General features: G+C 27.9%; 1 protein-coding gene across 1 annotated transcript in view; it reads left to right on the forward strand.

The window, feature by feature from the left end:
* Window positions 1–26295, forward strand: part of LOC129960570 (putative polypeptide N-acetylgalactosaminyltransferase 10) — a 110141-nt gene that overhangs the window by 52191 nt on the left and 31655 nt on the right. The window contains exons 4-5 of the mRNA XM_056074062.1: window positions 10861–11027; window positions 24542–24730. Of these exons, the coding sequence (XP_055930037.1) occupies window positions 10861–11027; window positions 24542–24730 (356 nt within the window). The remainder of the gene's footprint in view (window positions 1–10860; window positions 11028–24541; window positions 24731–26295) is intronic.

The following is a 26295-nucleotide window of genomic DNA, read 5'->3' on the forward strand; positions in this document are numbered from 1 at the left end:
CAATTAATAAACAAAAATTATTTATAGGATAGGAAATTTCAAGATTTCAAAAATTATGAACGTTGTCATTGGAAATGTTATTTCGTGTACGAATATATAAAATTATAACTAATATCTTGCAAAATAAATTTGAATTGAAAATAAATACATTTACTATAATCACTGTAATGACGGATGTATAAATCTGATTACATCCAGTTTTAATGGATGGCGTCAGTAGTATCGCTTGTCTGCAAATAAAACAGTAAAGTTGTATTTAAGAGATTTGACAAAATCCTTTAAAAATCAATATGAGAACACTGTTATAATACTTTTAAAATGTAATTTTAGCTTTAAACTCATGTCAAGCATTGTGCCAAGCAAAAAAATTTGAGGGAAATTACATTACTGCATTGCAAAAAAAATAGCAACAGAATCAGTTGCTGATGGTCATTTATAGTCAGCATACCCGTCGAATACAGCATTCAAAATGTCGAAGTAAGAATGATGATTTGAAAGCACAAGGTAAAGGGAATGGCAAAACACCAAAAAATAAAACCATGATTAGTGAATGATAGCCGATCAAAATGAATCAAGCATTCAAGAAGAAATGTGCAAAATATAGCAAAAGACTAGGTTGTTTTACGACAAAAAAAATTTACCAGACCAGTGAAAAGTGCCTTCAGAATGTTGAGAATGCAAAGTGGCCTTTCTGGGGAGAGATTCAATACTTGTGCAGATATCAAAAATGGGCTTGATACCTGGATTTTAGTTAAACAATCAAACATTTTTCCTTCGCGAAATTCGATTCTTGTCGAAAAATAGACAAATGCTGTAGTTTTCGAGGGGACATATTTTAAGTAAATCGATCTTTACTATTTAAAACAAACAAGTGTCTTTTACATTATATATGATAATAAATCATGTTTATACACCCAGTTTATAAAGAGTAATAAAACGAAATTCATATTTTGCTACTCATTTTTATTTGACATGACTTGTTCATACTTTTGAAGATGAAATAGATTTTTTATTCATATCTCGTAGTTCTATAGATTATTTCTTCTGTGTGCTTCTGTGATATACATCCGGTTTCTAGATGAAACCCAATCATTTTAAATTTTTTAACATTTAATTATTCCTTAAATCAAATAATCAAGTTAAATTTTTATTCCTTACGAATATGATGGAGAAATTAAAAATTGATTTTAAGATTTCTTTGTATAAATGAATTATAAATTAAAGATTAAATTGCAGAAAATAATAAAAATGAAGAAAAAAAAATCTGCTCTTTATTGTATTTATAAAATTTCATATGTGAAATATATTTGTTAAAGGCAAAAAGTAGATTTTTTTGTGAAATTAGGAATTATTTTATTTAATATTCCTTATACTTGAACAGGTTTCTTTATAAAACATTAGAATTTTGTTTCTAATTTTATTTTTTGGAAAGTTACACAGATTTTTATATTTGTATTTATATGCCTTTTAATGCTATTTTTACATCGTTAGATGCTATTTTCTCAAATTCTAATCTTTGATAGAATTTTCTTGCGAAAACCCCCATAAATTAAAATCTAATATTTTTTGTTCAGATTTGGTATAATAATTTCTCAATTTTTTCTGCGGTTCCTGAATTAGGGAATAAGCAATCTATTCCTTTAGAAATATTTTATAGTGTTTTCTGTGCTTCACAATGTAAAAAATATTGAAAATTTCGTTTTCTTTAGCCGTTGAATCCCAATATTTAAAAAATGAATAGAAATATTGCTTATTTTTAAATTCAAGAGCTAAGTAATATATTTCTTAAATTATCTGCCGAATTTTAAGCAAATCATTTCATAAGCCTCTAAACTAAAAGATTTTTTTTTCTCTAAATCTCTGTTTAGCCAAGAAAAAAACCCTTTTTCCAATATATAAAAAAAATCACTTTTCTGGTATGTATTGGTTTCAGAAAAGTTTTTTTCGGTCTTTTTTATGTAAATATTGAAAAATATAACTATTTTTGTACGTTTTTATAAAAAAAACATTTTGAACGTATTCTCATACCTTATTCGTTTCTAGTTCCATCATAATATTTTTACCGAATGTTTATTTTCATGCACAAAATAAGAGTTATTATCAAATTATTTATGACTGAATTGTAGTTTCATTGGTTAAAAGCTTTATATATTTGCGATTGATAAATTGTAAGAGAGATATAACAATGAGAGTTAAAAAAAACTTGTGAATAAAAGACTTCCTTTTTTTCCTTACTCTTAAATGCATCATCAAATAGCCCGACGGAACTTAATGTAAACAGTAAACAATTCTCTTTTATCTCACGAGAAATATTTCTTTTTTTTTGGTTAAAAGGACTGCAAACACTAAGCAAAACTATGCAAGGCTTTTAGTTAATGCGGAAAAAGAGAGCTTGTCTGTTCATTTTTCTTGTTTAAACAATAAAAGATCTTTAATATGTCTTTAATCCTTTTAACTTGTTTTCTTTTATAGTATCAAAATACTCAAAGCGCTGCTACAAGCAAATTTTTGTATTTAATTGCGCTCTTTTTTATACAATATGAGAATTTTTTTTCTACTCTGATCTATTAAATTACGGTGCTTTGTTTGAATGGTGTTTTTGTTTGTTGAAAGTTAGCGGAAAAGTTAGCAAATACTCCATACAATGAGAAAATGCTGCAATCATTGACTTTGTTGCCTTAGAGCTCTAAGGATAAAAATCATTTTATTTGAGAATCATATAATGCCTCATTTTCTTTCTTTTTCAGTATTAAAATTTATTTATTAGAGTTAGCAAAAGGTAATATCCTAAGCTTTAAATATGTTTATGTTATTTATGTGTGCTTTAAGCTCTCTCCCTTTCTATGGTGTTTCACTTTTTTCAATTTTTTCCCGATAACATTTTTGTTTTGTTTTTTCAAAAGAAACCTTTAAAATTTCGATCAGAATCTTATTAAATAGCGCACATTTAAGACCACTTTTTAAAAAATATTCTGCAAAATTGTATCATTCTAACTTTATTAAAAGTTTTTAACAGCTGCTGAAGTATTTTTAATCGTGGGAAAATGTATAGAACTTGTTTTTTCTAATTCTATTGCAATAACTAATTTCTAGACCGTTAGACATAGACATATGTTTCCAGTTGCTTTAAATGGAATAAAACATTATATTTTACGATTATTCATTCAGTAGATGTGTTGCTGAAAATTTAGGAAAATTACCTTCTTTATAGCTTCCTGATCTTATTTATCATATTTAATTAAATGTTCTTCATGCACAAACATTTAAAAAATATATAAAAAAATGTTCCATTTTTCTATGACTAAAAATGACAGAGGTTTAAAGACATGAAAACCCTTACATTAGATGATTTCATTAGCTACCTCAAGGAAGATCATCCAATCAACGCATTTTTTTTCCTTGATTGTTCGCTATAGGTAAATTAACGGAATTCAAGGCATCATAACTCGATCAGTTTTGATCGCAGAATGCTGCAATTTGTGTGTGTGTGTGTGTGTGTGTGTGTGTGTGTGTGTGTGTGTGTGTGTGTAACGTTAGACAATCAAATTATTTTTTTTTTATTTTTAATAATTTAGAATCCTTTTTAGGTGGAAATATATTCTTTCTCAAATGATTTAACTATTAGATATTAGACCATGATCAGAATGGGCACCCTATATAACCTAAAATTAAAATATGTTAGCTACTAAATTTAAATGAAAAATTCATTTTTTTATTTATATACATTGAATACACTTTATTTTTTACTTGAATTACTAACTGGCTTATTCTTATGATTTTTTTTTTTAAAAATAAGCTCGTTTTTCTTTTTAGTTTTATGATTAAACGTTTGATCACCATGTAACAGGCAGACAAATTTAAATTCAAAATTTTTGTATAATTGTATAAGATCTTATAAATTCATTCAAAATCAATAATCATTTCATTGTAACTATTACGTAAAGATGTTCTATCGTGATTAATTCCAAATCATATAGCCAATCATCGTCTAAATTAAATAAATTTAATCAAAAATATCAGATATCTGAAGTAAAATTTAGTTATGATAATCGCCATCGTAACAGAAATCAAAAACAGTCAAAGAATATTAATAAGCGATAAGTTAGAAAATTGAATATTGCAATTTTCAGGGACACATTCAAAGAATTAAAGAAATGGTAGAAGCATAAGAATCTGAATTACAGTATTTTGAGGAACATTACGATTCAAAGTCGGATAAAAAAAATATTTTCAGGGAACTCAGCTTAATACCTACAAGACTGGATTTTTAAACTTGACGGTTGAAAAATTTCTTCGTAATATCGAATCAGGTTTTTGTATAAATGAAAAGTAAAAAAAGCTTCGTTTATTATCATCACACACAAAACACTACAGCATTCTATATTGAAATCATAATTTAACAAGCGGAATATTATTTAATTTCGAAAACTAAACTAAACTAACACTCGCGAATCTTATTCGTAATGTGAAACAATTTTATCCCTTGGTATTCGTGGTAAATAGGACAATGCTTTCCACTCCGAAAAAAAATACCTACATGCTTTTTCTACAAGAAAGTTGTCTAAAAGCAATTATCTTAGGCTACAATTGAAAATTTGGTGAAAATAATTCATATCAGTATTGTTAAATGAATTTATAGAACTCATAGCTGCTTCCTGATAAGGGTGATACTATTTCAAATACAATGCAATAAAATGTCATGCTTTCAATATTTCCCATATTTTACTGAAAGGTTTTTGCTTTGCTGAGGCTATATCTCCTCCTCTCCTGACCAAATCTCATCCGCAACTTTTTATTGTGAAGAAGAATTCAGCTCCATAAGCTTTCCGGTAGTTCTAGCAGTGTTTTACTACCAGCTACCATTGATATCTTTGCAACCTACCTCTAACTTCATAATCTTGTCCAAAGATACAATCCCAAACTTGAACACTTCACGGGAACTTGCTCGAATCCCCCCTGAGTTGTGTTCTACAAAGCTATCCTGTCAAAGCTACTTCCATGCAGAAAGAAGGATTCTTTTCAAACCAGCCTTCAACAGCGTTAGACTGATATCTGAGATACAAGCCAATCCTGCATGTGACATCACAATATCTCCTTATCATTCCTCCTGAGTCACACGAATCGTTAAGAGTCATTTTTAAAAGGCCTTTTTTAAAACTTTTTTTTTTTGCTCCTTATCTGAGGTGCTTGTTAAACGAAGTATGACTGTAAAGAAATATGACAGTATGAGCCCTTGCACGTTTGACTTATGAGTTTTTATGGTTTGAAATGTGAGTATTGTCATGAAAATGAGTACATTTGCAAGTTCGAATAAAATACGAGTGTGTATACACGATGTAAGCACGTTTGCTTTGTTAAATAAAAAATGATTTATCATGTATGGCTATATAGTCCCTCACTCAAGAGCTAGTTATCTTGTATTAAAACCTTTCTATCGTCTGACATAAATGGTTTCTAAAAGAGCAGGTAGTTTTTGTTGATGGAAAGAATCGTCTTCATATTAAAATTCATACTTATTCTTTTTAAAATGGCAACACCCATTTTCGGATGAAAATTAAATTTCTCCCATTCAAAGCAGCCCGAATATATATAAAACTTCAAAGAAGCGGATGGTGTAAAATCAGTAATTGCTATTCTGAATAAATGGCCATAATTATATTAAATAAAGATTTGAAAGATTTATAAATTTTGATGCATAGCTATAACTTTGGTGACAAAACCATATGTCATGGCCATTCCCACGAAGATGGAGATTTTACTTACATTTTAATGGAAATATACAATTTTCTTGACAAGATTCTAAGCCAAGTTTTATTCGTTAAATTACTTCGCTTTCAAGTTACCGTGTCCACAAACAAATTGACAAACTGACAGGTTAACAAAAAGACATAATTCCAACGATTTTTTTTTCAAACTTCAGAGATTTCTTCATCAAAATCTCGAGATCAAATTTTTGACGTTTATAATACTTTTTCTTTATATACGAGAAAATAAAAAGCAGTCTTGAAAGAATTTGGAATTTCTCTACTCTAAACCACTCTGATTCATTTTACTTTTCATTTCAAATAGGGAGAACTTTTGCAGTTTCCAACATGTGAATTTCCTAAAGCACTTAATTACTATTTGAGCAATAAAATTAAAGATGGATATTAAAATCCTGTTATTGAAGCTTTGATTTTTTTATTAAACAAAGAATTTACAATTTTAGATCCTATTAAATGATAAAATTCACACTAAAAGAATACCATGCGACAATATAAAATTTAAGCTTCCTTTAGCGACTGCGTGACTTCATTATATAATTTTTCACATAATTCTTGAAAGCAGTTTTATCGAGAGAGCACGTTTCAACCTTAAATGCCTCTCGATAGTTTCGTTAAATCCGGTTATTTGCGATTCCGAAAGAGTGCACTTTCCTGTTTGTGCGTCTCACGGAAATATCTGGTGAAGCAATCCTCCTTTTACAAATGTATTCACGGCACATTTTCTGGAACAAAAGAGGAGTTTTCTATCTTTTTAGGTTCCTTCAGGATTGTACTTCCATGGCATTTCTTTCCTGTGAAATGGACGACTCTTTCCAAACAAGAAAACTTCTTTCTACCCGTATAAATTCCAAATTAGGTGACGCATAAAGGACATTCAGCACGATCTTTTAAAGTGGACACCGTCTTTCACCAATAGTAAGGATGAGTATAAAACTCGGCGATTTCGGCTTCTGAATTTCTATGGAACTTTTTCCTGAGAGAAACGATTGTTTCTGCGTTTCAAAACTATTTTTGTCAATTTCTGTAAAAAAAATAGGCTTAGTTATTCAGAAAAAAAAATCAAGTTCTTATGTTTCTTCCATGGACAAGGATTAATTTGATTTAGTTATATAAACGTTCCGTTTTGAAACCACTGTAGAGTTGTTTTAGCACGATCAGTTGATGCGGACAGCATATGCATCTGCAACCTTTCTCTAAATTCCCACACCACAATAGCGAGAGGATATTAGAGCCTCAACATCAGATTTACAGAATAAATCTAATTTGCAGATTTTTGAGGGAATCGAATTTCCGCTGCATTGCCTTAAATTGAAAAAAAAAATTAACACTACTTCCCTCAGTATACTAAAGGCACTTCCCACAGCACACTATCTATAAATTACCTTCTTTTTATATACTATGGTTCTTATCTTTTCAAAACTTCCTATCAAGGGACGCATCAGATATGGAGATGAAAAGTTTCCCGTTTGGTATTTAGTTCTCTCTTCCCAAGGTTGTGTTATTGAGTTACCTCCATTTCCCTGGCGGTATGTGCGTTTTACGTGAGAGTTGTATTTTAACCGTAGAGGGCCATTAGAACTCTCTTCTCCATGCTGTGGTGACGACAATCATTTAATCCCGGATTCTTCTTCCGCTATGGTTATCTTATCAACAAAATTGTTTCTTTCCCGGATTTCACCGCATTATTTATACAAAAGAAAAAAATCTTTATTCTGAGAATATAATTTTGTTTATTAAAAATATTTCGAATAAATAGTAATTGTTCTTTCCCAAATTATCTACACATTTTGTGTAAGCAACTGAATATTTTTCCTGAAGATTTCGTTTCTGATTGTTATCGCACCAAAACTTTATCTCTAAGGGAAAAGAAATTGAGGCAAGCCTTTTAACATCTGAAAGAAAAATATCAATTTCAAGGAATTTTTGATAATGCTTCGTGTCTGTCGGTTGTGAAATTCTCGGGGGCGAGTTGCAATGTTCTTATTTTTCTTTCCGTCTCAAAACAATTTTATGGCGCAACACTTTTTGTGTCTATTTTTGGTGTCCCTGTTTAAAAAGAATATGCTTAAGGCTTCTGAGAATCCTTATTATTTTTAAAGTAGTTTCTTCAAGTAAAACATCACATTTCTTGTTTTATTGCAACATCAAAAATTAGATACTTTATTTTTTTTGGTAACATTTTAAATATCCTAGATTATTAGTTATTGTGATTTGCTTGCTTAGTGTTTTCATTCCATGTTTTGTATTTCTGAAAGATTCATTTCTAGCAGAGTGCAGGATGTTTTTAAGAACAAATAGTTAAAATGTTTCATGTTAGCCATTTGTGCTTCATTTAGGCTAATTCCTACAATAAGCTAAATTGTACAATAATATTCAAAATCATTTAAAGTGGAAATATTTTTCAAAATAATTTCCATGGAATTATATGTAATAATTGTGATTTTTGAATGCTTTGCAAAATATATATTAGAAAATGAATATATGATATCGAATTTGAACATCTTAATGAATTTAATGATAATTATTTAATTAAATATTTTTCCAGTTCTCTGTTTAGGAGAACCGATATGTATCTTTGTTATTGGAATGGTGTGATAAATTTGTATACAGTATTAATTCGTTGAAACCTATATCAAATCTTACGATTTTATGTATTATGATTGCTGGTGATGTATAGGCTGTTTATTAATAATGGAATTTTATGGCATTTATATTTTATATACATTTGCATTTTAATTGTGATTATTCATTTCTTTGATGTAGGCTTGCATATAACTATCTTTATATATCTCTATGGTTTTTGTGTGCTGTGTTATATTATACTTTATCTTATTATTTTCAATTTTTATATCATTTTTAATCAATCACATTATTGCATATATGAGAATTTATACTAAATGTATAATTTGTTATTTTTGTCACAGAAATTGTTTAATTAGAACAAATACTTTATGAATAATACTGCAATAAATCTGAAACAATAAATTTGAGGTTAGAAAAATATACTTTCTTTAATCGTGCAATAAAGCTGGTCGAAAATAACAGTTAGTTGTATGCTAAAATTTGTTATGAGTTCTGCTTTCAATATCATTGGAAATTACATTTTTTTTTTAATTTTAAAATATACTTGTGTTTCAAGTTTCGATTAAACTGGCCTTCTTTTTAATTTCTAAAAGCTCAAAAACATGCTACCTGAAAAGAAGAATCAATGTAATAAGTGAATCATTTTGCTGATAATTTCAAAATTATTAATATAAAGCTTATGACTATAATAGTTATGACAAAATATGCAAAATAATTACAGCATGATAGTTTGAGAAATTATATATGATTAAAAATGTTTGTATTTTTGCAAGATACGATTCATAAATGCAAATTTTTCCATTTTTTTAATAATGTTTGTTTCAAATTAGCTCTGAAATTTTTTTCTGTTTCATATATCTGCCTCTAGTTTAGTGTTTTTTTAAGTTAATCGAAAATTCTAACAGCATAAAAAGGCTAGCTTTCAAAACGTGATTATAAATATATCATATTTTGAACATAATTTACATATGTGTATATTATTACGTTATCACAATAATCAACGTTGAATTATTTGAGAAATATTCGTAAAACTATTAGAAGATATCTTTTGGGATAATAGCTTTGTTGTCTTTCACCTAGTTAGCAAATTTTTGTTTTGAGACATGATTTGAGCCAAATAATATCTACATACAAGTTTAGTTTTCATTCGCTACTCTGTAAGTCTAACCTGCATTTCTTAGAAAATAGGGGAAAACATTTTAAACATTTTTTCTAGATTTTTAATAAACATTATACGATTAACAACATTATTTCTTGTTTAATTCTCGATCTTCATTTCAGGGATTTAATTTTGTTGGGTAATATTAAATATGAAGACATAAAATCTTATAAAAATGGTTTCAAATATTTTGAGTTGTCTTCCATAAACTTAGCATAAAATTTTTTTATCTAGCCTGGCGGGTTCACTCGATGAACCGAACTTTACCTTTTTGATGTTAAGGCAGTGCTGAGGATTTAAAGGATTTAATAATTCAATCTATCTAAGACTCTTAAAAAAGACTCCCGCAAAATAAAGCTTGTATGTTTTTTTTTTAATATTAGAATAGAGTTTTATAGATATAGGTATCACTTTAAAACTGCATTCAAACTGGTTTGCTCACTGAAATATATAGTTTATTAACCTTAAAATTTAATTTTTCAAACTTTAAAGTTATTGGGTCAAAGTACGTGGGAGCTCTAAGGATTAATGCTAAATGCGAAAATGTTTCGAAATCTCTTAATGACTTATTAGAAAAAAACGTTGATTATATTTATTTTGAAGGGCAATTATGCAAAGCAACATTGATTGCAGTTAATAATGAAATTCAGTTAAGTTAATAATGAAAAGCAATATTAATTGCAGTTTGGGAATACGGTAATAGTCTTGACTTGAATACTGTGTCTTCGAGACATATTTGGACGGATGATATATTGATGAGCATTAAATCCATTGGGATCAGATGTCCTTCCACAGATGTGGTGAGGGAATTTAAAATGTCAATACCAATTCAGGTGCAGTTGTCATTATATGACACTGTTCGAATTTATGAATTCCATTCTAAAAAAGATCTCGAGTTACCTATAATCGGAACAAACCTGACATGATCTAGCAAACGAATAAATCTATTTCATCCGCGTTAAATCCTTTAGAATCTTCCATCCTGACTATCATTATCCAACATTTAAACGAATATTTAAGTATGATAGATAAAGCAATTGCTCCTTTGTAAATATTTTCGCTAGCTAATGTGCATATTATTGTAGGGTGCTTTGAAATTTACTTTTTAATTATTTAATTATATACATTTTCTTTAACTTAACAGTTGAAAAAGATTCAGAATTGTGTCCTTCTAAATTGAAATTCAGGTTTCAATTTTTATTTCAATTAATCAAATTGTATTTATCAAGGTGATTTTAATGAAATTAAATATGTCATGGAAATCTTGTGAAAAGCGGAGCTTTGTAAAATACTTTTCATGTTGTGATAATCTTATTCCAAAGAAATTAATATTTATTTTTTACATTGTTACAGCTGCAGAGTTAAGGAGTATCTGTCCAAGTTGCCGAAGGTCAGCTTTGTGATTCCATTTCATAATGAACATTGGTCAACACTACTCCGGACTGTAACAAGTGTAGTCAATCGATCTCCATCAGAGCTCATCTATGAGATCATATTAGTTGACGACTATAGCTCTAAACGTAAGTTCTTTTTGAATAGAAAAATTGATATTTCTGTTTAAAAATTATTGTAATAAAATTTTATTAAAAATGAATACTTCTTTTTATTAAGAATATTTTGCATTTGATGAATTGCTGTGTTTCAGTAAATTTTACGAGAAGCATTTGGCAAATATAGAAATTGAAACAAAACAATAAAAAAATCTTGATAAAATCCACTGAAATTTTTTTCCTAAATAAATATATATTGATAAATTTATGTACCAACAATAAATGCAATTTCCTGAACAATTAAAATTATCAATATATTCAAAAATTATTCTATTTCAGTTTAAATATTTTAGCCTTATTTTCTGCATAAAAAAATATATAGAAGGTGTTGATGATACGATTTAATAGAATAGAGTATTTTAATAAGTTAATTATTTAGCATAATATTTCAATTCAAGTGAGCAAAAATAGAATATAATATATAATCTCATAAGAGTACTAATTGTGCTTGTTGTAGGCGAATGACATAATAAAAGTGGCTACAGAAACTACTCTACAGATATTTGTCAGTATATCATTAGTTTTCTAAATTTGTTTTCAAATAAAATCCCTAAAATAAATAATGAATTTTAGGTAAGTTCATACTTTTTCCTATGTTAAAATACTTAGTGTATTCTATATACTTCTTTTTGAAAATGCGATTACATTATGTTTTTCACTATCATCTTTAGACACCTTTGTCAAAACGGAGATGAATTGTCAGAAAAGCAACTAAAATATCCGACAACCGGTGGGTTGGACTCGGTCCAAGATTTTTCATTCATGGAAGATAATGTTAGACTATTTCGAATTCAATATATCTACAAAAGAAAATTTCCAGAATCAAATTATTGTACGAGAAACACATAAGAAAACCCTAAATTAACTTTCTATTTTCGAAGCAACACGGTAGCTATTTTGAAAGCTACTTTTCAGTTTTGAGCCGTAGTCACAAGCGACAACAATGAAAGCAACAACCGATTGTTTCAAACTTCTGGGCAATAACACGGACATAAATAGAAGCCTTCTGTTTTTATACGTAAAACTGTAGGATTGTCTACGGAAAATCTATGGAAGCGTACTATATTTAAACCAGTTAATCACGTTGAAAACAATTTGCAACAACTTTGAAAATTAATTTCTAAATCTGATTAGAATTGTTATTCAGCATTCAATAACATATGGTAGATTATATTAAAAGATATTCTTTCACTCCCTTACTTTCAGGCATTATATTTAAAGATTGTAAAAAAAATTGTGATAATCGAAATAACTTTATTATGTTTCTCTGAGATGAAAAAATATTTTGAAAATGTATTTAATAAGGCATCTTTTGCTTTGCACTAACTTTCACTGCAATTTCGGTATTCTGATTTGTTTATGTTTGCATTATGTGCACTTTAACTGTTTGAATAGTTAGATTTGGCCGAAATAAGCTGTGCTAATTTTAATATATAAGGACGCTTTTCAAACAATTTGAAAGGTCATGATACCCCCAAATAAAGAAATACATCCTTTTATCTTAGAATAATAGTTCATTGAAATTTCACAAAGAAGAGTAGATAATAAAAACAAAAATGTTTTGCCTCTACATTATCTAAATTTATTGTATGCATTTTCAGCCTTAACACTTCTTAGTAAGCAAATTATTCTTAATTTAAAGGCAAAGTTAAATATGTGAAATTAATAAACAAGAAAAAATAAACAATACGGAAATATATTTCAAAAACTCAAATATTTCATACTTAATTAATTCGTTTTTATTTGCTAGGCATTTGAAAGCTAAAATAAAGTAAAGAAAGTATTCTGTTAGCATTTATTGCTTATATTTATAATAATATTTACGGATTTCTTATAATTAAGTGTCATCGACGAAATCAATTTATTAAAAAGTCATTTTAAATAATGTAAATTTTAAAAATCTTTATAATAATTGCACAGTAATTACTTATAAAGCACAATAATGCAAGCAGATAATATTAGTTAAGAGACATTTTAATATAAAATATGTATCATATTTGTTTCATTTCCGTTTCCTAAAATTGCTACAATTTGGAAAATAGAGATAAAATGAATTAAAACTTTCAAAGTTGATGTCCTATTATACTTTTTAAAGTTACTATCTGATTTCTAATCAGAATCATTCGTTTTAAAAATATTCCAAAATTGTTAAAAAAAGAAAAAAAAGAGCATTAATATCACATGCTCAGACAGTGTTTCCCAATCAGTAGAAAATTCTTACGGAGTGTTAATCAATGACCCTCTCTTGATATACGAAACTTTATTAGCTATAAAAGAATTTCGATTAAGGATATCTATTTGCTTTTACATTTTCAACTTTAAGTATAGTTTATTATCCTGCAGAAAGCTCTAGAACAATTGAAATTTATGTATAATATTTATGTAATAGAAGATTCCGAAGATGAAATGATATCGAGAAAGTGAAGTTGGTAATATCGCAGGTGAAACTTCTTTTGAATGCCAATATTACTTCTAAATCGAGTTTGCTTATCTACATATTTCAAAAGAAGCTACATCTCTTTATAAATTGCTACTAGCACTTTATTAGTTTTATTGACATGTCATACGGACAATGTTTTTTAAGTAGTGTAATATGTAGTAAATATTCTAAATATCCAGTTTACAAAACTTGAGATTATATTTATTCATCTCTTCATTCCAGATTACATTTCGATTCACTAATATTGATCTTCAAAGACATAAGGGATTTCTTATTTTTAATTTATTAGCTATGAAAACCATATTTTCTTTTGGATATTTAATATTGTATTATTTCATTTAGACGGATTCTGTATTGTATTTATTGTATTATTTCATTTAGACCAAATTCTGAATCTTCTCATCTTGCAGAAAAAAGGGCTTAACTAAAGCTAATATGCAGTTACGTTTCAAGCCTAATTATTCGTATTATGTGAATTTAGCGTCACTTTAATTGATTATATTAAATATTAATGCTAGAAAGAATATCATTGTGTCTTTGTAATAGCGATCAAACCATGCCAGTATCACACTATTTTAATGTAAATGTGGTACATTTTTCTAATCTTTATTTCGTGTAGGAGATGCTTCTTTCAGATGCAAAATGTGGGAGCCATTTTTTAATTTAATTGGATTTGAAAGATAAATTCATTCACGTAATTTTTTCTATTTTCTGAAGAAGAAATTTTTACATTGAAATAGAAACAAGTTTAATATAATTTTTCATTTACAATATATTGAAATTTCAAGTGTTTTCTGAAGTCTTAAAAACAAACTGAATATACAACTGCAAGAGAAGAAAAAAATCCTTATAGAAAGTGAATCAAACAGATAGGAATAATAAAAATACGTAAAAAATATATATACAAAAATTATAAAAGTGAAAAAACCATTCAAGTATATTTCATAAAGGGATGAAATGTAAATAACATTATAAAGTAGGAATATAAATCTGATGATTTTGTAAAAAATATTCACAATTAGACCTCAGATACTGAGAGGTAGAAAATTCATCTTGCTGCAAGTTAGTGCAAGTAATCTCAGTATTTCTTTTATAATTAATAAACTTAAAATTATCGAAATCAAAAATTTTGAATGTTTTTATGCGAAGGTATTTCATTAACCTAATGAGATACATTTTGAAATGGAAAGAACAATATATATATATATATATATATACACTTTACACTACCTTTTTCCATACTTTAATTGTTGCATCCAATATTTCTTTCTTCAAGCTTTTAAATTAGTTATTATTTTAGTTTTTTTTCCTCTATAAAAAAAGGTGTTTTGATTAGCTGCGAAAGCAGAAAATCTGTATCAGCTTTAAAAATAACATAAGAAAAACAATTCACTTTAGCGAAATGCACTTGAGAATCATTCAATAGATTTGTGGAACGATGAGTCAAATTCGCCGTAGCTGATTCTATGTATGTATATAAACATAGATAGATGTAAAGAAACTTTTAGAAACAAGAATTGATGAATATTACAAAATGCATTGCATTAGTGTTTGCCAAAGAGAGACATACAGTAATGAAATTTTCTAGAAAGAAATCGCTAATATATAAAAATGATTTCTTGTTTTGAAAAATGATTTATATCAATAATAACCTGCAAGCATGCAAAGAGGGAACGATAGAATGCGTGTACAGATGTGTATATCAATTTTGTGGTATCCCGATGGACTACAGATGTCAAAACAAAGAAATTGAACTGTCAAACTCCACCCTCCGAGTAGTTATTCAGAGAAGATCAATATCCATGAAACACAGGTGGATAAATTTAGAATTCTTTTTATGTTTGATAGATTAAAGGATGATTGAATAAACATACTCAACATTCTGAGCCAAGTGTTCAATATTAACTTAAGAGGAAAGTATAGGTTCACCAAACTTAAGCATATCAATTTTCCACTCAATAACAGTTATTGACCCAAAAGAGATATTGAAGAGTAAAAGTTTTAAATTGAATTACATGTTTAAATATTTTTCATGTCAGCTGTAGAAGTTTTATTCTTTGATATTTATCTAAAAGTAAATGATATCTTTAAGAAAAATAAATGATCTCGTGGTATCAAAATTTGCCAGATAAAATACATACCTTAAATTATTGTACAGGAGATAAAGTACAAAGTTTCCAGTATTTTTTTCTCTCCTTAAATCATTACCTACAGCATTTAAAGCTAATTCTATGAGATTATCCAGTTTATTTCTTCTTTAAAATAGTAAAATTTAGCAAGATTATTATAATTATATATATATTTAAAAATTAGATTTTGAAATAAACTTATCTACAATAACAGTGAGACGTTTTTTGGGCATGAAGTTATTGCAGTGGAATTTTGCAGGTATTTGGATATTTTCTATTCAATTTAGATTATCAAATGGATATAAAAGATTTTATCTTTATTTATATAGAAAGATCCATTATTTGACTGTTGAAAAAATCATTAGGTATTCAGTTCTGTGATAAATATTAGAGAAACTATTGGAAACCCGGAGTTCTCTAAGGTCTCGACTTCGGGAATTTACCAAAACATTGTCTTTTATATGATCTAGATTCTTAGAAAATCAAAAAGATTATTAAGCACACTCTCTCTCTGGTGTGGCAGGGAAATTTAGGGAGGAAGGGCCGCTTTGAGATATTAACTAAAGGTTAAGTTCTGAAACTGTTAAAATAGTGTATTTTTATTGAGGATACTCAAATTCAAATTATTTCAAAGCTCTACACATTAAGAAGAACAAGAAAAATTGTTTACAAAATTCCTTCTTTACAAACATAAAACAAGACGAATAAAAATGTATAATCAAAGCTTTGCTGATTTTCTTACAAGGGGCTGCTCTTATACTGATATATCATTATTTAAATTATATCAAAATTTTTATTGCTTGATTGTTATTATTTAAAATATTGTTGCTCAAGATATCTTGGTATGAATATTTTTTAAGCTACAGAGCTGCTTACTTATCTTGAGAATCCCCATGATTTCAAATAACAGCGCTATATTGTGATACAAGTATAATAACTTGCGAAATATACGCCTTGCATGGTGATTAAAAATTTCTAAATTTAGTAGAAATAAGGAGGATGTGTATTATATTTATAAATTCAATCCTACAAGCTGAAATATTCTTGAAAATTGAATAGTTAGAACTCAAAAACTTTTATACTCAAATTTGCTTTTCTTATTCTGATAAAATAAAGTTGCGGTATTCAAAAATATGTAAATGTAAAGAATAAAATGAATGAATCTAAAGAATAAAAACAATTCATCACTTGATTCTCACTCTGTCAAGATTTCATTGGAGTCTATGCAACTTCTTAGAGACACATTTTAAATTTAGGGGATAATTGGGTGTTATCAACCGATTTTAAATGTATCTTAACTCTAGTTTTAAATTTAACATTTTTCTTTTGTAAAAACTTCATGTAAATACTATTTCTAAAATTTGCTCCTTTTTTATAAGCAGGAATGTGAGGAATCGTAAAATTTAACTAAAGATGCCGGTTTTCTGCATTAATTTATAACTAAATATTACGAGGGGGAAATCTAGTATGAGTTTTTCCGTTCACTTGAAACTTCTGTAAAAAATTCTAAAACTTTTTAAAATTTAATAATTTTTATTCAGATAACCCACGACCTTTTGCAACTGTAAAAAAATACAGATGTCAACTTAGCTTTATACAAGTGTTTACTTAGATAGAATAATAGTTAATTTAGAAAAATAAAACTTTTTTAATTCATTATAACGCAAAATTAAAACTGGAAAATGAAATTAGGACAATGAAACAGGGTTAATGGCAATGAACAGGCAATGAAATTAGGTTTAATTGCACCCCTGAAAAGGGAAATTGATGGCTCTAATTGATGGCTTATTCATATATCCAACGGCAGTTACAGGACATCTATCAAAGATATGACGGTCGGTGCATCTATCCAACAGAATGCCTGACGAAGACACCAAAACTCTACTGCTTTTATTTGCTTTTTGCTTTCTTATCTTTGCTTTTCTCAGATGATGGCGGGTTTAGAGCGATTCTCTGGTGCCCAATTAATGAACGAGCATCAAAAATCAGGGGTGAGATTGAATCTAGACCAAGCAATGAATAGAATTGTCTGCCATTTATTACTATTCCAAAGTTGATGTTCTCTGTAACACTCTAAACTCTTATGCTGTGCTTCTGTGATGTCAAGCATGGTGACGAGATTTTGAACAAATGAATCAGTTATGGAATGAGATAAAAACTACGAAAATGCTTTTAAACTGCAGTTAAATATCTTAGGTTTGAAAGAAATGTATAGCAAATCGCATTTTTTTTTATGATTTTGGGATTCTTAATCAATTTTAACCAAACTTTCAACTAATTTATACATGCTAAAACGACTCGTTTGTCTTAAAGTAATATGTGTTTTAATATTCACAGATCGAAATATGTAAAATTCACAAATTCGACGATAATTTCACTGGAATCTTATTTACTTAGCTCTATTTAATTTAAATGCATTAATGTTCTATTTTGAACCACTGTCTGATTCGAGATAGACTTGCAATTTTGAAAGATGGTCAAATTATAGTCAACTGAGACGGTGCTTCCAAAATTCCAAGTCACAACAACAAAACGCGGATACAAGATTTGCTGCTCGCATTCAATAGTCAAATATTTTTGTAAAAAATTTAAAATTTAAAATTTTTTAGAAAACAGGGTAAAAATTTAAAACCACGAATAAATATGGAAATACAAAACTTTATTGTCAAGGAATTGTAGAACTGAAGCTATCAAAAACCGTCAATTCTGACAGGCTAACCATTAAAATAATTGGATATGAGAAGTGTATGCAAGTTGTATTTTATGAAATTTGTGATGAAATCTGTGAGTTTCCAAATATAAATTGAAAAGATAAGTCCTAGTTTACAAAAGAATGCCAAAAGCAGCGCAGTTTGGTATTATAAATAACATGCTGGTTTCGATCTTGCTTAGAAGCACCCTCACTTAACGAAATAAAATCGGGGGAAATGATTTTCTAAAATTGGAAGGAATCTTATATTTTCACAGAATCCGCTTAAGCCATTCGTGTCACGTGCAGATGGGTTCTATTAGCATGAGTCTGAAAGAAGAAAGACTTTTCTGCCAACAGAATTCCGCCCTTGCTTTATGGAATTCTGGAAATATTCTTCGAAAATATGAGTAAACTCGAATTTGAATTGGTGTAAATGTAGATGATCGGAATACTTTGCTCTTGTTAAAGGAAAAGAAGAGAGGGTTTTATAATAAAAATTTTCAGTGGTGAATGAAAGAATTTCTATAATAGATTTATTCAAAGTAAGCATTATATTTAATTTCGTTTAAGAGAGTCCCAGAGATCTGAACATAAATACTCTTTTAAAATTGTTATTCTATGAGAAAAGTAGCTTTTATTCCTTCGTCCAATAACTTGTTAAAACTGATAAAAAATTGTAATTCTAAAAGTAATGGATTCTAAAAGTAAAATTTTGTAATTCTAAAAGTAATGGATTCTAAAAGTAAAATTTTGTAATTCTAAAAGTAATGGATTCTAAAAGTAAAATTTTGTAATTCTAAAATTAAAATTTTGAATTAAATGTTGCTGCTTTAAAAATATTCGCCAAAATACTTTCACTATAACATTCAAGAGTCACAAAAATTTGTAAAACTAAAATTACAAATATTTCTTTAAATAAAGATGGTTAAGTTCGTATTTTGTTATCAATAAATTTGCAGAATGAGGAAAATAAAACAATTTTAATAGGAAATTAATTGGAAATTAAATAAAAATTTTCATCTATTCACTTATCGCAATCACATTACCGCTCTTGCATCTGACATCTAACAGTGCTATCTTATGATGTCATGTCGTATCATGTCTTTTTTCAACAGAAAGATGCGAATTGTTTTCAACATTAGATTGGTTCGATGCACTGGAATTTGTAAATTTTTCTAGAATTAAAATCAAATAATGTCACAGTTCACATAATATTCCTAGTCAAATCACATAATGTCACAGATCACATAATATTCCTAGTCAAATCACTTAATGTCACAGATCACATAATATCCCTAGTCAAATCAGATAATGTCACAGTCACAATTGTTACTGCTCATACCTTAAGAAAAACCAATTACTTGTTTCACGTTGTCTTATTAAGCATTATAGCTTCATATCTTTTCCTACTGCAAGATGCAAAAAGGATTCCAAAATTAAATTGGTGTGCAGTTAATGTATGTATATCAAGTGATCCCGAATTGACAACATTTACGTTTTTAAAGTAAACCTGTAGATGAACTCGATAATTTTTAAGACATGGGATTTCTTATGAAAATAATATTCTAGATAAATTAAAATAGATGAGTTAAATTCTATGCTACTTAATCCTTTTAAATATATTAATAATTATATAAAAAACAGAATATTTTTCTTACTTTTATGGAAATCCAAAACGTAAATATTATTCTGTATTATTGCTAGATTCTCCGAAGATCATTTATATCAGAATTTTAATGGTGCAAATAAATGGAAATTAAATTAAAAGGCTTTTCTCAATATATTTCATTTATATTCTTGTAATCTCCTTGAACATAAAAGTATACCACTTACCCTTGTCTTTAGATATTTTCATACCAGAAGCAAGGACCACTGAGAAATTTTTGAGTTCTTACTCGTTTGCAGCTAAATGATATTAAGTCTTGTTCAATTCTCATTATCCAAATCATCCGTAGTTCGAGTAGTATTTTGGTTCTTATCTATTTCAATTCGTAACCTACATAGACTGGTAAGACTAGGTGTTTGGGCTTCTGATATCCAAATAATGTATCTTACTTTTCCCCAAAAATAATCTAGTGAAGAACATTTGTGATGGTTGCGTAATTTCATTCTTTAATTACGGTTTCCCTGTAGCAGCTCAAGAACTATAACGAGACTAGTAAAAAAATGCTTTTCCTTTTTCATTTCTCCGAATTTATATAGATTTTATGCTCTTGAAAGAATTTATTTGTTTAAAAACTAATCATTCTTATTTTAGGCTATGTTATTTATATATATCTAAATAAGGGAATTCTTACGAAAATTGTTTTGCTAAGTTTATTTCATTGCATAATGTAGGATGAAAATTATCCATAGTTTCTCTAAATTTATAAACTTAATTTATGCTAAGTGATAAATAAGGGAAGGAAGCATTATAAATGAACCACTATAAATGAAGTGGCCAATCAAATGCATAACAAAAACTGAAATTCGCTAAAAAATTTCTTATTTTGTTATTAACCATAAAAAATAAATTTGTAAAATATGGCTATACAATCTGGATTCTAAATATTATATGAGTTTAGAATAAGTAGATTGCTTTTGCTTCCTATTCTCGTCAGATGATACATTTTAAATTTAAACAAAAAAGATTCTGTAAATTAAATTGTCTCGCATTTCATGGTTTTCTCATATCATTTCACATTATTTTTATTTATAGTTTATCTCCTAAATGTTGAATTGAGACTCAAAAAAGATCGTTGTGACGAAATTTTAAACTACTGTAAACAATGAAATTTTGCCTTTATGAATAATTTTACAAAAAATTGCCTTTAATTTAAATGCAGTATTTTAACAGAAACTTATTTTCACATTAATAATGAAAAAGATTCAAAGGACAGGGAAAGTATTAATGCATGCAGTTTGTATCAATTAAACTTTTCTAATTCAAAAAATATGATAATGATTAAATCTTAATTTGGATAGAATTATTCCAATCATATAAAAGACAGTTTATATTATTACATGAAATAGTGAAAGTATTAATAATAGGCATGATTAAACCATTATATATTTCCGAGTCAACTTACTAAAATTTTTCTATAAATAAACTGAATTATAAAAAGATTTAAAAAATAAGGTTTAACTTCTGAGAAACTTCTCATCCTATCGTTTTCTTTATCTTCGATTTTCTTTATCTACTAGTAAATTAATAAGAAATTGATACGAGCATGATTGCTGAGATTAATAAATGAGTGCACATGATTAAAATCAATTAGATTGATGTTCCAGTAATGCTTCATTCATGAACTTATCAACTTCGAGAAGGTTACAATCAGCTTCTCACGATACATCAGAGCAGCTATGTAGCTCCACTTGCGTGTCAAGGTTTCATGTACACCTCATGATAAATGACTGGAGGAATAATGGGTGACATTTCATTTTTATTATTTTCTGTTGCATTACTTAAGGTCGGAGAATAATGCGCGAATGAATATGTTATAGTTTTGCACAAGTTCGAGGATACATTTTTATGCGGACGTGAAAAGTTTCTAAAACCGTATATGAGTATAAAATACATTTTCCAAACTTTTCCGGTTTAAAACATTTTCTTATAACAAATGTTTGCATACGAAATTACACAGCTGCTGTATAAAAAATAAAAGTTGACAAAAGAAGAACAAACCTGGATATTTGAATTTCTGCGTCGTGACAAAGTGAGAAAATGTATTTATGTATGAATAAGAGTTGTACATAAACCAGATTTCAAAAAAGGAAAAAAAGATAAAAATGAATATGAATTTTTCATGGACATATCAGTAGCAAAAATTTTTTTCTTGTTTTACGAATTCATTAGTTTTAAATGTACGAGTTCATAGGCATATGTTAAATTAGATCTTAATGTTTTTAGGTATTAATTTCACTCAGTTTCCCATCTACTCAGTAACAATTCAAATTAAAAGATTGAACGATTCTTCAAATTTGATTGGGAAGTACACACGCACCATCAGCATTCGTACATTTTTGCAAGTTTTTCATACGTAGTCGGAACTTTAAATAACAAGCGCTGAAATCCAATTAGGGATCTAGCTTTAGCTTTCCTAAATGACGTTCCCAGTCATAATTTCTTGCGACATTTTGGACAGTTTTTATGTATTCTTTGTTTTCTAACAGTTTGTATTTTGAATTTGGAATTATCTTGCATAATTCAAAGAGCGAAGAAATGCACAAGACGTTGTTCACCTTTGTAGTAACTCCTTTTGTAGTTTAGTTACATTAACATCCCATTTTCAACCATAAGCTATTTTGGAACGGATCTCGTACTTTTGAACCTCTAGAAATTCTCTAAAAAAATCTAACTGAACAATTGAAAACATTTTCAATATCCGTAACCGCTTAAATAAACCTAATGTTGAATTATGTGAATATTTGTAAATTCTTGTTCTTAGACAGAATACTATCAAGGACAAAGACATTGATATTTGGTGACTGGAATTTTAAGCAAATGCCCTGACTTTTTTTAAAAGCATTTAGGTCATTATCGAAACATTAACAACTTGTTCCTTTACTCGTGCAAGAAAGATTAGTTAAAAAACAGAATAAAATGTAGATAGTGTTCGCAGTAATTTTTCGTTTGTTCTAGGATTAAGCAAAGGAGCACTTGTATTGGACTGTATTCTTCTTAAAGAATTTAAATAGTTAAAATGACGCAGAAATTTAATTTTTATGAAGACAAGAATTATAAAAGCCTATTTATAAAATGAAAGGCTATGTTTTCCTACTCAACCATTTGCAGAAATTGTTGATATGAAATGAAACAAATTCAAATCACATTTTATTATTAATTAAATTAATAACTGAATCTATAATAAAAACCTTTTTCTTCTTTAAAAGATTTGCGCATTCAAATAGAAATTCAGATATTGAATAACTTTGTACTGTTACTAATAACGCATTAAGAATCTTTCATTATTAGTTTTCTTTATAATTATCGCTTTTTTCATATTGCTTAGATAAGATATTGATTTGTTAGCTTATCATCCTGTTTTAAAATTGCAAAAGAGCTATTTTGAAAGAGAACTTCTAATTTTGAACGCTTGTCAGATACTGTAGACAGTATCTTAGCAGGCATCCCTATCTCGAAATTTAGATACCACGGGAAAAGAAGGAATTTTGATTCAGAGGGATTTCAGGAGGGTCGGGCTTATGAATGAGGCTGATATTTAGTAGAATGAATCTTGGGTCTCAAAAACGTAACTCTCCAGTCTCGATCATGAGATGCTATCGCCACCCCATCAAGACTCCTTTATACTAGTCTTTTTTTTAAATGAATAATAAAACACACAAATTAAAATTAATGATTAGAAATAAAAATAATTTCATGCTATTTTTAAGTATTAAAAACTGTTCGTCATATGCCAACACTTATTTTCCAATGGTCGTAAATATGAAGAAACCAATGTTCTAGTGGCGAATAAGCACAAATAGAACGCAAAAATTTGGTTTTAGTTTATTTATTCTTTAATATCAAACCTAACAACGTGTTCATGCTGTTTTGTAATCAGATTAAAAACAAATGATTTGGTGATGTAAAACCAGTTGCTTAAAAATTGATTTGAATATCTAAAATACTATCAAAATAAAAGTTAGATTCAAGAATTTACTGCGTAGATTCTAAAGCTACTTGCAATTTGATCCTCTGTAGACCAAATTATTATTTTTAGTTAAAAATATTGAATTAATTAATAATCGTTTGCTTAAATAACAATAATAATTAAAAATAACACAAAGTAATAAAACATAATAACATAACAGTAATTAAAAGTATCATAACATAACGTAATAATTAATGAACTAATCATTAAATATATGTGTACATAACAATATATTTTGTGCAGTATTCATTTGCATCCGAATTATGTGGTCATTTAGGAGCATATAAATATGATGTCAACCTACATTAAAAGCAGAAAGAGATAAAAAGTATATTGGTCTGGTGAATGCCTTAAAGAATTAAAATACTCCGTGCATTTAGATTTAATAAAAATCAAATTTAAGCATTACAGAATATAACTTCCAAGCATGAATTTTCTTGGTTTTGATTAAGAAAATACAGAATTTACAGAATTATTCTAGCAAAGGATATTATAAGTAATGTGTTTTCCTCTTCTTTTAGCTCTGTCCTCTCAACTACTGTTAACTCTTATTATATAGTTAATGCAAAAGTGTCCCATTCCTCTTCCAGCTCAACTGAAATCCTCTCTGAATGATTACCTTGAAAGTAATTTTCCGATGGTCCGAGTGATACGGGCTCAGAAGAGAGAAGGACTCATCCGGGCCAGATTACTTGGAGCTAAAGCTGCAAAAGGGGATATTCTTCTCTTCTTAGACTCCCATACAGAAGCGAATGTGAACTGGCTGCCACCTTTATTAGGTAAGGAAAACTATATATGAAGTTTAGCTCGAAATAATGATGGTAATCCTTATTTGAAGATAAAAACCTAGGTCAAAATTAATATTATGAGAAAATTTTTATTTTTATTGATAAATGGCAAGGTGAAGACTATTATCTTATTCCTGTATTAATTAACTGCAAAGTTATAGATATTTGACTATTCTTCACTATATTAAAATTAATAAGACGAAATAACTATTCACGAAGAAACCGAAGATTATTTCATTTTCATTATGTACTAATTTTTAAAATAATTTTAAGGAACTGATTTAATGATATAATTAATTTTTAACTTCTGTTATAGTGCCATAAGGAATTCTTTTACTTTGGAAATATTTCGTTGGGTGTAATTTTTCTGTAACATTCAATTAATAGCAACAAAACATGGAAATGCTTGTGTTTGAAAATACTTCTACGCTATTTCAATTTTATTTAAAAATTATTACTGTATGAGAAATTGTGAGATCCTTTAGAAACAACCCGTTCTGATGACAAAAGACAAAAGGCTAGTCTATTAGCTTTCTTATTCATCTACTTACAATATATAATTCATTATTCTGAAATAGAAGTGCCATCTCAGATGGCTTTTGTTTAATCCATGTCTTTCTGCAACTCAAAGACAGAATGGAAAATAATAAAAAAAAATAAAGAAATAATTAATATGGCAGAAAATCTATGTTTCCACCCTTGAGATCTCATGAAAGATCAAAATACTTATTTGTTCGCATTCTGTGCAAAACTTTTCAAGTTTTTAAAATAATAATTTTATGAACTTATATATATGCACATTTAATAAATACATTGGCACAAAAGCAGATTTTAATGCATCGCAAGTTGATTTTTAATAAAAAATTTTGATTTATCAATTGTACAGAAATTTCTATGTAAACATCAAGGTTTTAGTGGCTGAAGTTTTTCTGTGTAAAAGAATCTTTCTATTATTCTATTCAAAATGCGTGCTAAATTAAATTTAAGAAAGCCAGGTTAAAAAAATCAGTTATTTCTATAAAAGTCTATAAAATTGTGTGCTTGTTGTATTAAAATATTTGAAATAAAGATATTGTAATATAAATATTTGTATTTAATGTAAAAATATTTTTGCACATTTTGTATTTTTAGATTTTATTATTCGATGATTCAATTCATTATTGGTAAATAATAAGTTGAATGTTCTAGATAAATGCAATCATTGTTAATTATATTTTTTTTTATTTGATACATTTATGAAAATAAAAAATGAAATAAATGAATACTTTTCTATGTTTATTTTAAGTAGAAAATCTGAAATGTTTCAAGCTTTTCCAGTTTTCTGATTCTCTAAAAAATTACACTGTCATTAATTTATGAATTACTAAACAAATAATTACATATTTAGAAATCAGTAAAAATACCCTCTCATTGATCTTATTATTTGTATTTCTCATACAGATAATACAGATATTAGTATTATCTGTATGCAGAATAATACAGATAATACAGATACTAGTATTATCTGTATGCAGAATAATACAGATAATACAGATACTAGTATTATCTGTATGCAG

Source organism: Argiope bruennichi, chromosome X2 (assembly GCF_947563725.1).
Source record: "Argiope bruennichi chromosome X2, qqArgBrue1.1, whole genome shotgun sequence".
Lineage (NCBI taxonomy): Eukaryota > Metazoa > Arthropoda > Arachnida > Araneae > Araneidae > Argiope > Argiope bruennichi.